At 36.9% G+C, this 20,123-nt stretch overlaps 2 protein-coding genes across 4 annotated transcripts; one reads left to right on the top strand and one right to left on the bottom strand.

Moving 5' to 3' along the window:
• Positions 1–1,188: 1,188 nt before the first annotated feature.
• Positions 1,189–3,902, bottom strand: LOC108976356 (hornerin). 2 transcript variants are annotated; one of them, XM_018945410.1, is made up of 5 exons: positions 3,276–3,588; positions 2,603–3,206; positions 2,338–2,538; positions 2,112–2,275; positions 1,189–1,963 (listed from the first exon to the last, which is right to left on the bottom strand). In XM_018945410.1, exons 1-5 carry the CDS (start codon positions 3,586–3,588, stop codon positions 1,917–1,919), a joined length of 1,329 nt encoding a protein of 442 aa, XP_018800955.1. In that variant the 3' UTR covers positions 1,189–1,916. The 2 variants fall into 2 exon arrangements, with proteins under 2 accessions (XP_018800955.1, XP_018800956.1); XM_018945411.1 differs by having other exon boundaries at positions 1,917–1,963; positions 2,603–3,152; positions 3,276–3,902.
• A 307-nt stretch (positions 3,903–4,209) lies between these two features.
• LOC108976345 (C2 domain-containing protein 5) lies at positions 4,210–19,990 on the top strand. Of its 2 annotated transcripts, XM_018945393.1 has the most exons (14): positions 4,210–4,301; positions 4,373–4,747; positions 5,271–5,572; positions 5,629–5,789; positions 5,877–6,067; positions 8,212–9,415; positions 9,836–11,282; positions 16,221–16,557; positions 16,645–17,811; positions 17,872–17,959; positions 18,039–18,362; positions 18,431–18,598; positions 19,314–19,418; positions 19,484–19,990. In XM_018945393.1, exons 2-14 carry the CDS (start codon positions 4,584–4,586, stop codon positions 19,544–19,546), a joined length of 5,721 nt encoding a protein of 1,906 aa, XP_018800938.1. In that variant the 5' UTR covers positions 4,210–4,301; positions 4,373–4,583; the 3' UTR covers positions 19,547–19,990. The 2 variants fall into 2 exon arrangements, with proteins under 2 accessions (XP_018800938.1, XP_018800939.1); XM_018945394.1 differs by lacking the exon at positions 8,212–9,415 and having other exon boundaries at positions 10,822–11,282.
• The last annotated feature ends 133 nt before the right edge of the window (positions 19,991–20,123 follow it).

Here is a 20,123-nt window from a genome sequence, read left to right on the forward strand (position 1 = left end):
TTGAATTAAATATTAATTTTTGCGATTAAATTTTTTTTATCTCATATTTGCGATATTTGGTACAAAAAATTTAAAAATCACTTTTAATTTAGATTTTGTGGATTACAAAAACACATTTAATTCAAATGTCAATACAATTGYTTTATGYATTGTTTGCAACCCTGGTCTAAATCCGACTTTATGTAAAATTGCTTATTAAATTTGGCGGAATCTCTAATGTAATTGCGWTTAGCCACCTTTTTAAGCGTTATTTTGACTTTTTTTTTTTCAAAATTAAACTATTTTGTGTAATTTTATCACAGAATTGTTACACTCAAAGCATTTCGATTTTCAATTACTTATTCTAAAAGTTAGCATTATAAAATTAATAAAAAAAAACTGACATAAATGTAAAACATAAAAGTTTGTGAAACTTTGTTTTCACACTTTTTTTTTTTTTTGCTATGCCAAAGCGAATCGTTGCCGCCGCATTCACAAACATATTTGCATATATCGATTGCTTAAAGTAGGCGCTGTTATTTGCGCAGTTATTATCGTTTGTTGGTTTTTTATTTATTTTTTAAAGATGGCTGTAATTTGGAGTAAAATTAATGAGTTACAACAATTTGGGTACTACTAGCTTTTTATTGAGTTTTAGCATATAGTTTGTGTTTTTCGTAGTTAATGTTAGAACTTCTAACTTGCAGCATTTCAAACATACACGTTATTGGCTTGGAGTAAAATAATTGCTAAAATGTTCTACAATGCGTTTATGTTTTGAAGTGTGCTTGCGTTATATTTTCTCATAATATATATAGGTTTTTAGAGTTACACATATGCATATTTTGTCTAACAGTGTGTTATCAATTATTTTTTATGTGTGGAAAATCAATTGATATTTTAAGTTTTTATACAAAAATGTATGTATATTGTTAAGCCATTAAACAAAAATAAAACATAGTAAATTTGTCAAATTCTCGTAAAACATACAATTTTCGCGTAAGAAAATATCATTTTTAGCTTAAAACTAAATACCTATAGAAATTTGGTGGTCACTACAATTATTAACTAGTCTATTAGTTTAATACATTCGATCATGCTTTCGSCGAAATTTGCTTAAATAATTTAGCTTTTTCTTTAGATCGCCTGCACTGAATTATGAAAACAATAATAATATATTATTTACTCCTGCAAATTAAAAATAATGAGTTTAGGTGCAATTCATGTGTTGTTTATTGCATAGTTATTCAATAAATTGTATTCTAGTCAAAACTTTAAAATATATATCGAAAATCATTTGTCAAAAGTTAGCCTTAAATATAAGCTAAAATAATTCATGAGAATTATCTGGTTATTTGCATAGCAAGTTACTTCTTTTGTCCGTTTATTTTTGCTTTTTTTACCGGGTTTTGTTAGAGGATTGTTTGATTGATTGGGACGCTAATGGAGGGAGGAGTACGGGACAAAATTCGCTTTTATTATCTTGTAAGTTATGACAAAAAAAAACTTGATTACTTTTCTTTCTTAACATTAAACACCTAGTATATCAAATGGATTATACATTATGTTGCTAGAAATTGCATATGATATCTTAATACACACATATGGATATATTTAGGATTTTCATTAACACAAGAACTTTTAATTCTTGTATGCTTCACCAACAATTTCTTTCGACGCACTGTAGTATAATCACCCATATATATATAGTTTTTTAATTCTTTCAATTTAACTTAAATCTAAATGTTAAATAATGAAGTTAATTTATATGCTCATCATATTTGGCATAAACTCTTACGTGTTTTCACTTTCACATTCTATTCACACAACAATTGCAACAGTTACCGATTTCTTCCTGCAAGTATGTATGATTTGGAAGTATTTTTACGCACAGCGTTGAATTGTGTTTCATCGTCAAAACGGTTTAGATTTTTGTTTTAATAATAGCCAGCTGCATTTGAATAACCTTGCTGATACTGTGAATCTGTTTTTAAATGAATTGGAAAAAGTTGTCAATAGAATTAGAAATCTTCAAAAAATTAACACTGTGTTCAAACTAAATAGGATTCTTCACAATTGATATTATTAGTACGATACTTCATTTAATTGAAAGTTATGTAAGTGAAACTTACCATATCCAGCGTAAGCGCGCTCATCATAAGCTTGCTGTCCATGCTGCGAGTAGTCTGCCTGTGGTGCTGTGTTATAATCTACAGCTGGCGCACCATACTGCTGGGTATAATCTTGGCCGTACGTCTGGTAACGCGTATCTTGCTGCGTACCATAGCTACTAGAACTGCAAAAATAACCCAAAATATATACACAATACTTTAACTGCAAAATATATATAATTCATACCTATAAGTCTGATATTGGCTTTGATCGTATTCGGTGCCTTGTGTGGAATAAGCACTACTGGCCTGTGGTGCCGCCTGTGTATGTGTAACATACCCACTTTGTCCATAGCCATTATAAGATGATTGTGCGGCTGGCGCAGCATACGATTGAGCATACGGATCGACTGCTTGGGATTGATCATGTGTGGCATAACTATGATGGCTATATGTATACATATGAACAAAATTCATAAGTTTTATAAAGGTATGATTTTAATAATGTATACCTTTGTTGTTGTTGATGGTGACTAGGTGGAGCACCATAACTAGATGGTGGAGCCATTGGAGCTGCATGTTGCATTGGTTGATGATACTTCGGCACCATTGGACGTTGTGAATAAGGACCACCATCATAACGACCACGCTTTGGTCCAGGCGGACCACCTGGTGCYCCACGTTTCAATGATGGTACCGGTGCAATTTGTGTATTAGCGCTATGCGGTTGAGAGTGCATTGGAGCACGTGAAATCGATTGACCATAGCCACCACGCCCACGTGGTGGACCACCGCGTCTCATCGGCATTTGACCATGTTCTCCGCCAGGACCCATGCCATGCATGCCACCATTTATGTGTGAATTATATCCACCACGTCCGCGAGAGAAGGATCCGCGTCCACGAGGTGGTCCTCGAGATGGCATACCGCTTACACTACCGTTAGAACTAACTGCAACCGGGGCTGCAGCAATGACTTCAGGTGCTGTGGCGCTACCATTATTTGTTTCTGCCAATTCTGGAGCTGCGCCGTCAGCTGCTGGGGCTGGAGTGGCTGAGCTTGCTGTTGGTACAGGTGAAACTGTTTTATTGTTTTCTGCACCCGTATGTTGCTTTGCTATTGTGTGTGTATTGTGAATGATTTCATTGATATAAACAAAAATCTAATATATACTGTTATACTTACGTTGAGCATAAATGGGTGGTCGGCCACCACGCATTGGTGGRCCACCCCCGCGTGGCATATAACTTCCACGACCCTGATAACCTGAACCTCTTGGCGCACGCATACCACGTCCGCCCGGGCCCATACCTTGAGGTGGGGGACCACCACCTCCCATCATACCACCACCACGACCCATATAATGGCCCCTACCCATGCCTCTACCGCGACCGCGTTCGAAACTTCCCCGCATTGGTCCACCTCTGCCGCGATAACCACCACCACGTGGAGCTGGTGGACCAGAGGGCGCTACCATACCTGCTGGGGGTGCTTCCATTTTTATTTCACTTCAAACTTTAACTAATAAAACCTGCAAACTGCTCCTTATAACACAATTACTTTCTTTTATGTGTACTTTTATGCATACAATCAACCCGGCAGTTGTTCAGAATGAAAAATTTCTTATGCAATTATATCCTTATTGAATTAATTTATTGCGCACTTCTTACTTATGATGCTAAGGTATACACTTATTAGGACTTTTATTATAATTTAATGTAATTTTCTGCACTTTATTCCAAAAAATTAGAAGATTTACTGGCAGAAAAAATTGCAGCACTTAAGAACTTTGTGAAAAAATATGGCGTCGCACTTGATATCGATTTTTGCTTAACAGGGATGTATTTAATGCATAACGACCGCCTCTCCGATAAGGTTGCCATTGCCATAGATCAAGGTTAAAAATTCATGTCTATTTTTTTATTTTATTTAAAAACTAAACAAATATCATATTTTGAAAAAGGAGAGAATGCATTTAATGTTTGTTTATATGAGTATCTCTATATATTTTGTTAATATCATTAAACATATGAAAAATTGTATTCTTTATATACCTAAGATAAATTTTGATAAATATTTATAAACTACGTATGTATGAATTAATTTCCTACTTGGCTCTCTTCACTGATCCCACTTTTGACAGTTTTATTAAATATTTTGAGAACAGTATGCATAGATTTTCCTCACAATAAATTTCCGTGTTAAAAGGAGGTGCGGTTTTCTTTTAATTTCCAAAAATTAGTGCTAATTACTTTTGAGTATTTGACCATATTTCATTCCAGGAAACCGAGAGTTTTCTTACTTTCATAAGGCAATTGTTGGAGTCGGCACACATAGCTGCAAGAAAAGGAATTGCTTTGAGGACTACAAGCAACGTGTGTTATATTATTCGCCAAAATTCAGAGCCATTTGTGTCTGTATGTGTGTGTAAAATAAGTTTAAATCAGTCAGGAGGCGGGGGAGCACCAGCAGTGATAGTCAGCAGCTGTTAAAATGCCAGGCAAAGTCGGTGTGAAAATTAAAGCTGGGCGCAATTTGCCCGTAATGGATAGAAGTAGTGACACCACCGACGCTTATGTGGAAATAAAATTGGGCAATGTTACACACAAAACGGATGTCTGCCGTAAAAGTTTAAATCCACAGTGGAATACTGATTGGTAAGTGGTAGGTGGCGACAATGAACCTACAGGTTATATGAATTTGCTTCTTTGTTAACTCGACAAATTTAAAGTATGTTGCAATCTGATCAAATTTGATAACTTGACAAGATAAGGTAGTCTAAGCGCAGTGATAGTTATAATAACGTTAGTGTTATTGTTTTGTAGTGGTTAAATAATTGAATTCCACATTTCTTCATTGTTACCTACTTTGTGCCAAGCTTAATATACTATTTTGTACATGGTATCAAAAATTTCCTAAACCTATAACGATTATTATGTAGGGAACATATAATAGATGACATAGTCATGTYGCCATACAAATTGAACGCTCAGAAGCAAGGTCTTGCCTTAACTTGACACAGATTATATTATATGGTTTACTATAGCGCATAGCTGACATACAAACTGACGCATCGAAAGCTCGTTCATATATAGAAAGTTTTTTTGTTTGTAAGGTTATTGCAGCTTCTGTGCAATCGAAGTTAACGTTTTTTCTTGTACTAATTAATTCTATATATAGGTTTCGCTTCGAAGTGGACGATGCTGAATTACAAGACGAACCGTTGCAGATACGATTGATGGATTATGACACATACTCAGCGAACGATGCCATTGGAAAAGTGAATATAAGTTTAAATCCATTATGCTTGGAAATGTCGGGACCAACGACACACGGAAAGGGTACTGTATTATCTGGCTGGATACCAGTTTTCGATACCATGCATGGCATACGCGGCGAAGTTAATGTGATAGTCAAAGTAGATTTATTTTCTGATTTAAATAAATTTCGACAGAGTTCATGCGGTATTCCATTTTTTCACTGTAAGTTACATTTTAGCAAATGTGTTTCTGTTATTAAAGGTTTATTTACATTACAGCACAATGTATACCCTATGGGTATCGCGCACAGATGATACATGGTTTTGTCGAAGAGCTGGTCGTCAACGATGATCCTGAATATCAATGGATAGATAAAATACGTACGCCGCGCGCTTCCAATGAGGCAAGACAAGTGGTGTTTCTGAAATTATCGGGACAAGTATGTGTAAAACAAATTAGCGCTGAATTTTTAAATACTATATAAGTTTTTATTATATACGTGACTACATATTTTACTCTGCTAAAGGTGCAACGAAAAATGGGTCTAAAAGCTATTAATATGGGTGCAAATGCCGTTATTGGCTATACGCAATGTTTCGACTTGGAGGGCGATGTAGGTGTGGTGGCGCGTGGAATTGGCACTGCAGTGACCTTGATCAAAGATACAAGCAGCAGCCAACCAGCGGCAGGCACAGCTGATAATACGCTAATTGAAGAGTGAGTATTTCCTTTTTATAGCTGGCGTCTCTGTACTTTAATAGAAATACGTTTTATGTGCCTTTATTCGTACATATGTGTGTGTTTCTTATATGTTTTTCCACATACCTATGTTCACTAGGTGTGCATATTGATATTTATGTGCGTGTGTTTGTATGTCCCGTCTGTTGCGTATGTAGCAACATAAAGCATTTTTTTTTAAATAGCCGCTGTCATCACTGCTGATGATATATAAGTTTATAAGCAAACAAATGTGTACGCACACAGCCGCATACAATCACATTCAGATGCTTATGCAGTTATTTTTGCCACAATTGCATGGACATAGGTAACACTTATTTACAAACATGCTTAAATAAGGCCAAGGACAAGCGTATACAGATGTATCTCATTAAAGTRGTAGTAAAAACCAATGGCAATATGAGATTAAAAAGCGGAGTAAAAAAAAGTGTGATGATTCGATATGTGTACCTTATTTATTCACGTTCATATGTATGTATSTATAACAAGTTACATATGACGCTTGAATCGTGTCGAAATAGATTCCACCGCGTCGTATAAGTAACATGATTAACTGCAATGTTAATGTTTTGCGATTTGTAGTCTTTTAATGTTTATTTTTTCTTAATTATGTTAATTACATTGCTTATGTGTTTGAAGTTGTTATAAAATAATGAAAATTGTTTGCATAATTTCAACTTTTTAAGTTAATTAGCGATTTAGAGCGGTGACAAAATTCAAATATTTTTTAGGAAGAGTTTATGTTATGTATTAATGATGTAAGTTCGACGTTAACCGATTTTAATTAAAAAATAATAATCTGAAATTAGAAAAAAAGTGTTAACATAGGCTCCACTGAAGCTTTAATACCCTCTACAAATACAAAAGATTCTAACAAAGACTGGATTTTGTCGATTAATTTTATGCTATAGCAGTCCGATTGAAACAATTTTTCAAAGATTCTACCGTTGCCGTAAGCAATAATTCATGCAAAATTTTGTGAAGAAAACTCATCAAATAAAAAAAAAACTTTCAAAGCGAGAACTTGATTTTTCCGTTCAGTTTGTATGACAGTTATTAGCTGTCGTGATCTGTTATCTATAATTCCGCCAAATGAGCATGTTATTGATGAGAAAAGGGCCTATGTAAATTTTCGGTACGATATCTAAAAAAAACAGGTGCTTGTTCGCGTATATAGACGGACAGATGGCCATGGCTAAATGGACTAAGTTCGACACGCTGATCATTTATTCCATATATGTATATCTATATATACTATATAGGATTTCCGACGTTTCTTTTTATATACGATGTCAAGGGTGTAATAAATTAAATATGCAAAAAAAAAAAAAAATTAAAATTGATCAAAATATGAAATTATGTCCTTAATATTTGTAAGAATTTATTTATAAATTCTTATTTCGGCATATCAAAAAAAAATTCATCCAATTTCAATTTTCGTCCAACTGCCACCAAGTTATTAAGCATGAAAAATCGTCTATTTATGCTAGTTATCAGCCTAAATTTTGTGCAGTGTTGTATGTTTTTATATATGTATGTGTGTATGTCCATCAAATATTATACTATATATTTATTAATATGTTTTCAAACACAAGCATAATATTAAATTTATAAATATCTTTTCCCTCTCCTTTAAAACCACCAAAAACCAAATCAAAATCTTCTCACCCCCAATCATTTTGTGCGCTGCTAATACAAAATCTTTAACGATGTATGTATGTAAATAAATTCAAATTATATAATTCTATTTATGAACTGTTCATATATTAAACTCGAATAACTTTCATCAATGTACAAATAAAACGCGTAAAATTGCTTGAAACAACTTGTTTATAACATCAAATTGAATTTTGTTTTATGAAAATCAAAAATKTATTTGTTGTTCTGTATTGTTAATCCCTAATGGCTTGTATACTCGCCACTGCGTTCGCATAACCTATGGGTTTATGTGCTTGCGTACATCATATGTACATATGAATCATTTAACCTGTTCGTACTGTGTTCTTTTCTCGTTACCGTTATGCTCAATAACAAAAATTATGTCCCTCTCCTTACCCCGTTTATGGACTGATTTTGCCATCAATTTGCATTTGAAATGCCAACGTTGTTGTTGTTGGCTACAGGCGTACAAAGAAGTACATAGAATTTCTGACAGGTTCGCACATCAATCTGGCCGAACAACCGCCGCCTTGTGAACTGCAAATTCGCAAATCACATTCATCGATACTCTTCGATCTGCAGCACGCCAATACGGGCGCAATGGAAGATAATGAAATTATGCACGATCTAATGCGACAGGAAGATGAGCGCGGTGAGAAGCCAGCGAAAAAGTTACGCCATCATATGAAACGTTTCACACACTCTTCACGAAATATACTCAACGAAAAGTATAATGCATTCATGCGTAAATTCGGTGAGAGCGTCGAGTCCAAGTCGCCGAGCAGCACTTCACGTTCGTTAAGCAGCCTCTGCGCCAGCGGCGGTCTGATAAAAGATGACGCAACTACCTCTGGCTCATCAGGTCGCAATTCCACTGGCACCGCTTACGACCTGCGCCGTCGTCCCAGCTTCAAGGCTAAACATAAGATGTTCGGCGTTGGTGTTGGCGGTGTCACGACCAAGCCGTTCTTGCAACGTCAATCGACGGTGAAGCGTAGTAGTGGCAGCGGCAGTACAGGTGGTAGCGCTACCAACAATCCGCATGCCATTYTGCGCTCGGTGAGTGCCGAATATAATGCGGCGAACAAAMCAGGCTCACCGGTAATCGCGTCCATATCGGAGTATTCSGATAGTACACGCTCCTCGCCAAACATTTGCAGCGACGGTCACGATGACATCGATTACGACGAGCTGCAACGCGCGCATGGTAAACAAATACARTTCTATTGTAATAAAAATTACGATTATAAAACACCATCGCTGGCGAGCGGTAGCTGTGATCGTAGCGATAGTAGCAGCTGTGTTGATGTGGTGGCCGCTATTGGTGGCTATCATCCATTTGGTGAATTCTCGCAGCACGAGCCGCATCAGCTACAGCTGAGCGTACACGACACAGCCACCATTCATTCACGCTCGCCGAATACGTTTTCCCTAAGCAATTCAGACAGTTCTGGCTCGGAGGCAGAGTTGGCGCGTGAATTGGCGCGCGGCGAGGCGGTGGAACATGTGAAAATGCAGAAATATTTGAAGATATGCAAGGATACCGAAGAAGTTGATGCCAAGTGGATACAGCCGAGCGAGTTGGAGTGTTTCGATGACAGTTTAACCGATTTAACACCACGGCGCTCATTGCTGCGCGACCTGAAAACATTGTCGCAACATGTGCAGGTGCAGTTATGGACGAGAAGACAATGAAACTATATTTCCCAAAAGCTTTAAGTAGCCAAAGCGCTCTGTAATCATAGATAGTTTATTGGTTGGATATGTGTTTAAAAAATTATTGAATTTCGACAAAGCTTATACTTGTATTACTTTTATCAACCAGCGCACTAAAAATTATGTAATAGCTAATTTTATTGCCTACAATTAGGCGTTGCCATAAAAAATTCAAACTAATTGACAAAGTTCTTACTCCAAATTTATTGGTTAAAAAATATTTTGAATAAATAATCTGGTTACTAAAAGTTTTTGTGAATTATTTTTGGAAATATTCACTGTCTTCGTGTTATCTAACGGATTCCACGAAATCTCTTATAAATACGTCCATTCAAAGCCAACTGCTTACCTGCCTTGCTGCTTATTTTCCAGGATTTTATACACTCAAAGCCAAAGAAAGTGGAAAAATCACCAACGCCATCGCCACAACAACAACGTCGCGCCGCAGCACCATYACAGGAAAAAAATACTTTGCTCCTACAACCGCTATCAGAGGAGGAGAGTAAAGCATATTATTCCTCGCAACCGGAGATTTGTCTAAATTGGGATGGCGACATGTGCGCACCACTRCCAACCACACACATTTCCCATTCACGTTCGCTTATCAATCTTAGACGTAGCGACGCCAATTCGCCAACAACACTTAACAATGCTAATGCGCCAGAGCTTGACTTAACCACCACCAAAGATGATATGTACGCTACTAATGCCTATGGATTTGGTTACGTTTCGGATTCAGATTCCAGCTCAGCTTATCTGCCAGTCACTGTTAAATCATTCGCTAGTAATGCCAAATGTCCTGTATTTAAAATTTGTCCCTCCACCCCCTCACCTTCAGAGACTGATTTGAAGATACCCTTTATAGAAGACGATGCCTCGACTGTGTTGGATGACAGCGCCTCAGAAACCACCGAGATACCCACACCGATCTTAGGCAACAGTACACTTAGCATAGCTACCGTTAGCGCTGCGCCACCGCTAGACCTTATTGATGTTATTGCTAATTCCTCTGTAACTAGCAGAAAGTACGTAGTAGGCAATACATCCAGTAGTAGTATTAGTAGTCCACAGCGCTCCCCTAGTACTCCTAGTGTTCCCAATCCATATTATTCAAATGCAATTAAAAAGTCTACTAATCATAATAGTAATAATATTGTAAATTCACACTTGCTTGCACCACCGCCATTGCCATTGCCATTACCATTGCCGTCATCGCCCACGCTATCATCATCGCGCTCGCTATCGTCAACGCAATTGTACGTAAACGCGCCCGTGCCTACCTYATCGCCATGYACACCGCTACTTTGCACCAAAAATCGACAACATCGTTCGCGTGAAACTCAATCGCCACATCATAGGTCATTGAATGAGGTGAACGCCGCAGCAGTAGCTTCCAACAATGCCTTGGTGGCAGCAGCKGCCGCCGCATCGTCCGGCATCACAGACAGTCCCAGTTTGAAACGGTTCGCATCACCAGCACAGGCCGCTGTAGTGGCAGCAGCTGCCGCCATGCCCAGCGCTAATACATTAGCCAGCGCACCGTCGCCAGCATCACTTGTACCGGGGTCCAGCAGCAACGGTGGACGTGCCAAACTYAGCGGAAGTYCGTCGAAGCTGGCATTAAATTCAGTAGGCGCGGCAGCCGCAAGCAATACCACAGCAACAACTGCGGGCACTGCGCTTAACACGAGTGTTTCATCAACGGCTTCGACCACGGATGGTGGCGCAATAAACTCAATACCAGCGCCGTCAAAGGACACGATGCCGACGGAAATGTGTCGACGCTCATCGGACTCAGACTTGAGCATAACGCCGAAAGGTAAGACTGATTTTCTTGTTACCATTTATACCTTAATTGATTACAACAATTAGAGCTTTGTAGTGTGTGGTGAAAACGCGTGTAGTATGCCTGAAAGTGTGCTATCTTTATATATAAATACATATTGTAGGTGAAACCTCAATATATTATATCGCATACCGAAATCCATGAAGTTTAGAAAAAAATATGCAGTATACAGCTAGTTGAGTTGAAGTAAATTATTTCAACTATAATCTTTACAGGTTTTTCCTAAAAAAAAAAATTTTTTTTAATTCGGTGGAATGTGTTCTCACTTTTTTTCCTTTCCCCTGGCATTAATGCATCGTATTCCGTCTTAACCATATATATCTTTGATCAATTTCCATTTCTTCGAGTCGTCTTATCGTCCCTACATAAAGAAAGCTTAATGAGATGTACATACATATGTATGACTTATTACACTGATCTGGCTTTCACTTTTCTTTTTGAAACATTATTTCTATAGCTTTGTTGGAATTAGTAAGTCAAAAGACATCACTACCATCGCAATCACGCGAAATTCCGCATAGTAGCTTCAAATATGCCTGTACGAGGGTGGTCCGTAAGTGCTTATTACAAAATGGTGTTTCATTTCCAGACATTTGGCTCGATACAAATTTTGCGGAACATCTTTGATGTGACTTCGGCTCGAAGTCGTATTTGATCAAATAGGTCGCGGTGAAGGCGGAGCTGAAAGAGCTTTTTCGTTCGTCAAATGGCAAATCGAACGCGTAGTARAGCTCTGACCTTTTGCCTATTACCAGATACTCGATGTAGATCACACTTTGTGAACCACAGAAAAGGGTGACTATTAAATTTCCATTTTCGCCTTCTTCGGATCAGTTTGCATTTGCCAAATATTTCAGGCCGGAATGACCCACACGGTCTTTTGAGATGCTTACTGTCTCAACTATTTCGCCTATCTTCAATTGTCAGTCTGTCAATATCAGATCGTGAACTTTTAAAACGTGATTCTCCGTGCTAACCCTTTATGGGTACCTGATTGACGTGTGTACACGCGGAAACTCGTTAAATCAATTTTTGACGGTCGCCATCAAAGGCGATGAGTCACCGTATTAAGCRCCTAAGGATCACCCTAGTATTTCCAGCCATATTTTTTAAGGCTATATATAAAAACACATTTTTTTTAAGTTAGTATGACTGAAGAACTTTTATAGAGTGCTGCTGGCAAACGAAAAGTCTAGTTATGTCGATGTATTTGTAAAAAGATRCTGACACAAAGAGATAAATATTGAGGTGTTGAGCAAAAAACAWGCTATAGTAAAATAAACTTAAAAATAAGACAGAATTATGATTCTGAAATATAATATCTTAGTCAATGCTAACTTAATCACTTTGACAATTTTTATGGATATTGTCAGAATGAACTAAATTTTTCTTCTCGACTGCCACATTTCTTTAAATAACCACTGATAACTGACCATATTATCAGCGGTTTAAATGAATATACTCCTCGTACTCTTACTGAAATAACACCCGCAATTTGTTCTCTCCTCATGCTATCCGTAAAAAAATCCAACACTATTGTCAAAATAAATACAGTTTTACATCGTAAAAGTAAGTAAAAAAAAATATGGTCTTATTCCTGTTTTATTTTTGTCTCTCTGTCTTTGCGCTCGCTCTATTTTAATTAATATTGATGTAGTGTGTTGCTGACTGAAATATCAATACAAAACAATCGTTATTCTTGTCTAAGCCCAAGCGCATAGTAGAGCGACGAGTTGCATGAGCAATTCACTTTAATCGTAGTGAAGCTCGTCTACAGCTCATCCATAGGTTTCTGTTAAAAAAAAAATTATTGTTATACTCAAAATCAAATCTGACTGAACTGCGCGCCCAAACCTAAACATTTTCTCATATATTAGTAAAATATTTTTTATGYTCGTGTGAAGTTTGATCACCATACAATTGTGAGCAAAAAATAGTAAGATTTTTTATTTTAAATTTATGACTGTCAGTGACATCTGTGCCAAATGTCACATCCAAGTAATCAGTAGTGCGTATAGGCTTGTCTTATAAAGTGCATTCGGCGAATTTTATGATGAGTGAAATTATTCAATAAAGAAGTTCCAATAAATTTTGTTTGCGGAATGAAACGTTCAGAATGTTGGAAAAGGCATGYGGTGATAATTGTCGCGAGCGATTGGTACAAATTATTCAAAGAGGGAATTGGTGCTTGGTAATCGACGATTAACAGTCAGAGATCTTACTGACATCGTTGGAATATCGGAAGGATAAGTGAAAACCATTTTGAAAGATAATTTKAGTCTGAGAAAACTAAAAACACGATTGGCTCCAAAATCACTAGCTTCGTGTGACTTCTGGCTATTCAGCAAACTCAAACGACTGMTTCGGGGAAAYCGTTTTRRGTCAATTGAAGACATTAAATGTGAAYCACTACGCACATTGATGGCAATTCCSGAAACTGACTTTAACAATTGTTTTGACGTTCGGAAGAGTCGTTGCCACAAATGTGATTACTTTCGAGTGGGACGACATAGATTTTGAAGAATACGTTAAGTCTTACTATTTTTTGCTCATAGTAGTGTGTCAATCAGAAAAAAACTTCACACAATTATAAAAAAAGGTTTTACCAATATAAGAAAAAAAGTTGAAGCACCAGTCCGGGTCAAATATGATCTTGAGATATTTTACCCAATATATATTTTTTTTAATCATCATTGTATAACTTCAATATTATTATATTTAAATGTAAATCTTTAAGTTATTTTTTTCCCTTCTCGCTCTAATATGGCTTGTGCTTTACTCTAATAAATATCGATTTTCGAAACACTGTATCGATAAAAAGTAGATGTTTACATTTTTCATATTCGCTGTTCTTTTTAAATGTTGTTCGATGTATTATATTCTATATACACTCAAACTGAGTCTATAAACGAGGATTTCCTACAGTTTCTACCCAAAAAAATCGTATAATATCTTGAACCAATCTTTTTATTTAAAGCTAACTTCACATTAAATAACTGCTTGATTCTCTAATTTTCAATATTCGTAGTCTTATTCTTCCCTAAAATGTAAGTCGACCCGCTTATCGTTGGTGTGTATAGGTTTTTCTTTAAAGCTAACTGAATCCGCCTTGCCCAATCTTGATATGTTGAACTCGTGCTTATAAAAATTAAAATTTATTATAAGTACATTAAAAAACAGAACCAATTCCCCGCTTAAAGCCTATATAATAGGAAACTTGTAAAABAGTATTAGTAAAACAACCGTTTTAGAGCTGAAAATAATACTAAATCTCCAMTATTCGAGGAGCATTTTAATGAACTGAAATTTTTGTTGTGCCTCTTGTCATGATATTCCCTTTCACATTATTTTTTCATATTTTTATCCAATTTACCAAAATCATAAAGCACATACCCAATGATTCTTCAAATATTAAATTTTTCACGTTTATTATTGTTCATCATAACATATCGATACTCAAAAGATCAAAAACCAATTAGTCGTTATCATTGTAACTATTGAACTTCAAAACTAAAAAAATAAAATGATAAATTAAAGTAAATTATTAAATTCACTTCGATACCTATAAGTGGCAAGATTATTTATAACAATTTTTAAGCTTACATTCACCTAATGGGGGTAGGTTGGGACAATGAGAAATTTTTATCTGCTTGTCTTTGCTAGTAAGGGGTATATGTTTAATATTGTATTTGGTATGAATGTGGCATGTTGATTATTTTATATGCATACATAATCATAACTCCTCAGAGCATGCGCATTTTTTTTCTTTTAAATACATCCAATTAACTGTCCATACCATGTCTTTTACAACATACAAATGCATACATATTTGTATACTTACATACATATATTAAAAAAAAAAAAATTATTATTGTACCATTTTTTTTGCTCACGACATTCGAAAAACATCTGCTCACCGAAGTGTTCCCTCAATAAATCCATTGATTGATGCAATTTCAGGCGGTTATCATTGCGCTATAACGGTCGCCATTGACAGTTAGATTCTAGGCGGTATTATTTTTGAAGAAATACATACATATGTACCGATGATTCCACCGTCCCACAAACCACACTAAACCGTTGTTGTTTTTTTGAATGRAATGGCAGCTCTTGAATATCTTTAGGTTGCTCTTCGTCGCAAATGCGGCAATTTTGCTTGTTTACATACGCATTGAACCAGAAAAAGGGAGAGAGAARTCGCTGAACGAAGTTTGACTCAAAAACGTCAGATTTTTCTGGAAATTTTCAAGAGCTCATGGAGCGAAGAGATGGACGCTTTCAATTTAAGATCTCGACGTAAAATGTTCCAAATCGTTCCATACGTCAGTCCGAGTTGCTACGAACCGCGCCGAATCGACTCGTCACGGTCTTCGTTCCTGTACACTCTCAGACACGGCTGCCATATTTTTTCACTGCGTGCTGGACGCAGTATATTTGGTCGAATATTATCCAATAATGAATGCTGGGTCTCAATATGGGTGATGGTATTGCAATTCGGGTCCAAGTAACCGAATTTTTTCCGGTCAAGAACTGTGAAATCGGCAATATTCCTTCAATTTTATTTTGCTGTTCACTCACTTTTCGAATTTACGAAATCTTCGGATTCAAGTAACCGGTCTTTTTTAAGGGTCTCTTGAAGAAAAATACTTTTAGCATTGTTTCGTGTCATCTAGATTTCAGTAATATTTATCCGTATATATGTATGTATGTATGTATGTATGTAAGTCGGCGGTGTACGTTACATCTCAACCAATCTGTGGTATTCCTCAATATTTCCTTATACAAACACGCACAGTCATGTCCACAAAAAGTCCTACAATCTCTAGTACATGTTGATGAATGTTTTTATAAAAATTGTGCAAAATTGTAACAAATAAAAACCATTAATAATTTTGCATTCCTTTTGTTTAGGAAATTCATTGTGTGTGGCCAGTGAACGTCTGGTAGCTGCTACAGCGTTGATGCGTCTCAATCAACCGTTAGGCGCTAAAAATGCCAACACCGACGGCATGGATGGCCTGTTGGAGTATCCTTTCCTAACCATGACAAAATATCCTCCCGGTTTTATATTGCATCTGGGTGCCACAGTAGCTGCGCGTTCGGTGAAATTATTGGAACGTGTTCCCAATCCTGATGAGCCCGAGGTGCGTGACTCTTGGTGGACTGAATTGCGGATGGAAATACGTTCACATGCACGTGCGCTTGGTTGCAATGTGGTACTGGGTTACTCCGAAGCGACGACCATTTCGTAAGTGACATTTCTAATATCAGTTAGTAACTTCATCGAATTTGAAACATTTTTTTCTTCATCATACAAACTTTTGTACTTCTCCAGTGACGATGTTTGCGTGCTATCTGCAACAGGCACAGCGGCCGTTATTAATATGGCCTACAACCGTTCCGTATCCCAAACTGATATACTCAACGCAGCTGTAAAGCCCGTCGGCATCGGTTTCGGCGTGGGCAGTACAGGTGGCACAATGTCTGCATCGCTCGAAGAACGCGAAACGCTCAAAGATATGCGTAACGGCATTGCAAACGAAACAATTTCATCGCTGGCAAAGGATACAACAATGTCCTCATCACTTGGCACTACAATACATGGTTCAGTTGGTAAGAAGAATGCAATACCGGCCAGCATGGGTGTCGTAAAAAGTTCGGCGTGTAGCGTGTGTCATGTACCGTACAATTTGGCGTCAGTACCGTTCAATGTGAAAATGAAGAAATGTGCCATATGTCGGAAAGGACGGGTACCAGATGTGTTGTTGGCGACACTCGAAGTGCCTGAACGTCTTCATGTCACCGGGCGCGGTTGTTTCATGCAAGCACAAGTGGTACGCGCTAAAAAAGACTTACGTTCAGAACTAAATGCTAAAGAGATATCGGATGGTTTGCCATTTCTGGAGTACGAATTACATCGTGTGCTAATTAATAAGTTGAAGGCGAAGGGTATGAATGCCATATTCGGGTTGAGAGCACAAGTAGCGATTGGTGAGCGAATGATTGCGCTGATAGCGACGGGCACAGCACTGTTTTTGAGTGCGCTACCAGTGCCACAGGTGCCGAAAATAGTGGCTGGGAATTCGTGGACGGACAAGCAGAAATTGAATGAATTGCAAAAGAAATTGCAGGAGACATTCGAACGCAATCAGGAAATTTATCAGCTCAAATGTATAGATCCGGATTTAATAGGCAGCGGTGTGGCGACGCTCGACAAACAATCCGATACCGATGAGTCGGACGATGAAGTGATCGAAATCGATTTGAATTGTGGCAATAAGGACACATGTGTGCTAGAAGTAGACGACATTGAAGATTTGGAAATTATTTCTTTGCTCATGGAAACATATCCGCCAGAGGGTTTCCACGTTGTCAACACGCAAAGTGTGCCCGGTATGCTGGAAATGGAGGCGGTAAAAAATCTGCAGATGTTCACGCAAGTATGGCGCGCCAAATTGGATGTCAGCCAAAATATTAGTGGATTCCCTAAACACTTTCAGCGGTAAGTATGCCAATTGTTCATATGGATCAATAAAATCTTATAACGAAATTATATTTTCAGAATTTTGCAGACCATTTACTTTAAACTGCGCACAATGATACCCTGTGCCATTTGCGATCTGCGATTCCGACTAGATCTGCCAGAGAGTGTAAGTATTTGATTGTGGTTACTACCACTCTTCCATACTCGCTTTTTATTGAAACGCTGAATAATTTGCAAACCCATAGGATCAGATACAGCTGCTGGTCACTGGCATGGCACTGGGCTTGGATGATGCAAATAAATTTAAATATCGTCGCAAAGCAGCCGCCACCAATTTTACGAATGGCACAGCAAACGATGCACCCGATGCGAATGGTTTGACTGCAGGCAATAAGCGTACGCTACAGGAGGAGGATTACATTTTCCCCTTAGATGAAGATCAAATGGTGGAGACGCCAACACCGACTTCAAATCTTCCGCCTTACGGTATGAATAGCTTCAAAATAGCCAAAACATCTCCATCACGACAACAGAGCAAGAAAGGCACTCTTACTAATCGCAACAATTACGTGAGTATTTACAGTAAAAAAAAAAAAATATTTGGTTAAACGTTCAATACACTGTTAATTTTTATCAGTTCCCATTACGCGATCGCTATGGCGTTGATATTACACCACTCAGTTTTGTGCCAGGCGGTCGCATTGACAAATATCTCGGTAATTTGAACTTCTTTTTTATTCGTGAAACTACTTCAATACGAGAGAATGGCGGCATTAGCGGTTTTGTGCATTCGTTTATAACGGAGGTAAGTAACAAAGTGGTGAAATAGTTTATAAATTGCATAAAAGCTCAAGGAAATCATAATTTTACAAAAAATAGTATAGAAACGTAAACAACTTTTTTTTAAAGAATAAATTGCACTATTTGGCTACGAAGTTTCTTACAACTCGAAGGAAACTTTTTTTTTAAGAATAAATTTCACTATTTGGCTACGAAGTTTCTTACAACTCGAAGGAAACTTCGGAGACCCTATATATTGTATATATACATGATAAGCGTGAAGAGCTGAGTCGATCTGGCCACGTCCGTCAGGCTGTCTGCTGTATATACGCAAACTAGTCCCTCAGTTTCTGAGATCTCGCTCTGAAAAACTTTTTTTCTAAGAATCATTTCTTAATTTGTCGATACCGCATGGAAACCTTTTTTGTATTCGATTAGACAACTTCTCGAAATTTCGTATAGATATTTGCTCAAGTGACAGCGCTACTATATCCGAATACAATTTGCAGCTCCTGATGATAACTGATTTTTCGTTAAACATATATAAAAAAAAACTCTTAAATACAGTAATGCCTGCAACTTTGACATCACATRAACTAAAAATTTTAAAATTTAGATTTAATAATAATAATATAATCTTTTCTAATTATACTTTGGGCAGCACATAACCTAAAATTTTTTAATCTAGATTATGTAATAATTTAATCCTTAATAATTACACCATCTGCATTACCTTTCAGTTATTGGCGGTGGTTCGTGCGCACATATCAGCACTGGGCGGCAATGCTATGGTGTCATTCTATATGAGTGAATTGATATTAGTCGATAACCAACATAAAAATCAAGTACGTGTCACACATACCAAATCCATTTTGTACCACAATAATTTTCACTATTTACTATTCTTCAGGGCCAATGTTTGATTAGCATTGGTGGTGATGCTGTCTACGTTTCCTATCACGCCGATGACTGATACACGCGCCTAAAAGGCATATAGCGCTTATTTTTCACCAATCGCCCGAAAAGCCTATACTATTAGGCGAAGCTAGTATTGGAGGAAATGATGAAAGCTCAATAGCAACTTAAATACATTTCAAATGTTATGAAATTGCTAATCAAAACAAACTATAAAAAATGCCAAAACTATACTTTTTACAACTTTAGTTTACCCAACATTTCTTTCATTGTATACAACGAATTATGAAGCTTTGGTTCGCAGTTGGCAAAAATTTTAAAAAATATTGTTGGTCCGATTTTAAGAGAAAACACAATCAAAAACAGAATGAAGTGCAAACATTTATGTAAAACAGTAAGCGTAAAATATATGAATGCAATCAATGGAAATGCCTGCTCTCTCCAAAAATAAAGTGAAATTGTAAATTAATAGAGTTAGAATAAAAACTGTTATGAATTTGAATGCTGTTTGTTTGCCTGCTTTGTTGCTATTATTGTACTTAAATTGTCAAATGCAAGAATATAACTGTTAATTTTGAAATATACATAGAAAAAACTGTAGTTAATTAAAAAATAATATTTGCATAGTTTTTTTA

Source organism: Bactrocera latifrons, unplaced genomic scaffold (assembly GCF_001853355.1).
Source record: "Bactrocera latifrons isolate USDA-ARS-PBARC rearing strain unplaced genomic scaffold, ASM185335v1 scaffold_75, whole genome shotgun sequence".
Taxonomy (NCBI): domain Eukaryota; kingdom Metazoa; phylum Arthropoda; class Insecta; order Diptera; family Tephritidae; genus Bactrocera; species Bactrocera latifrons.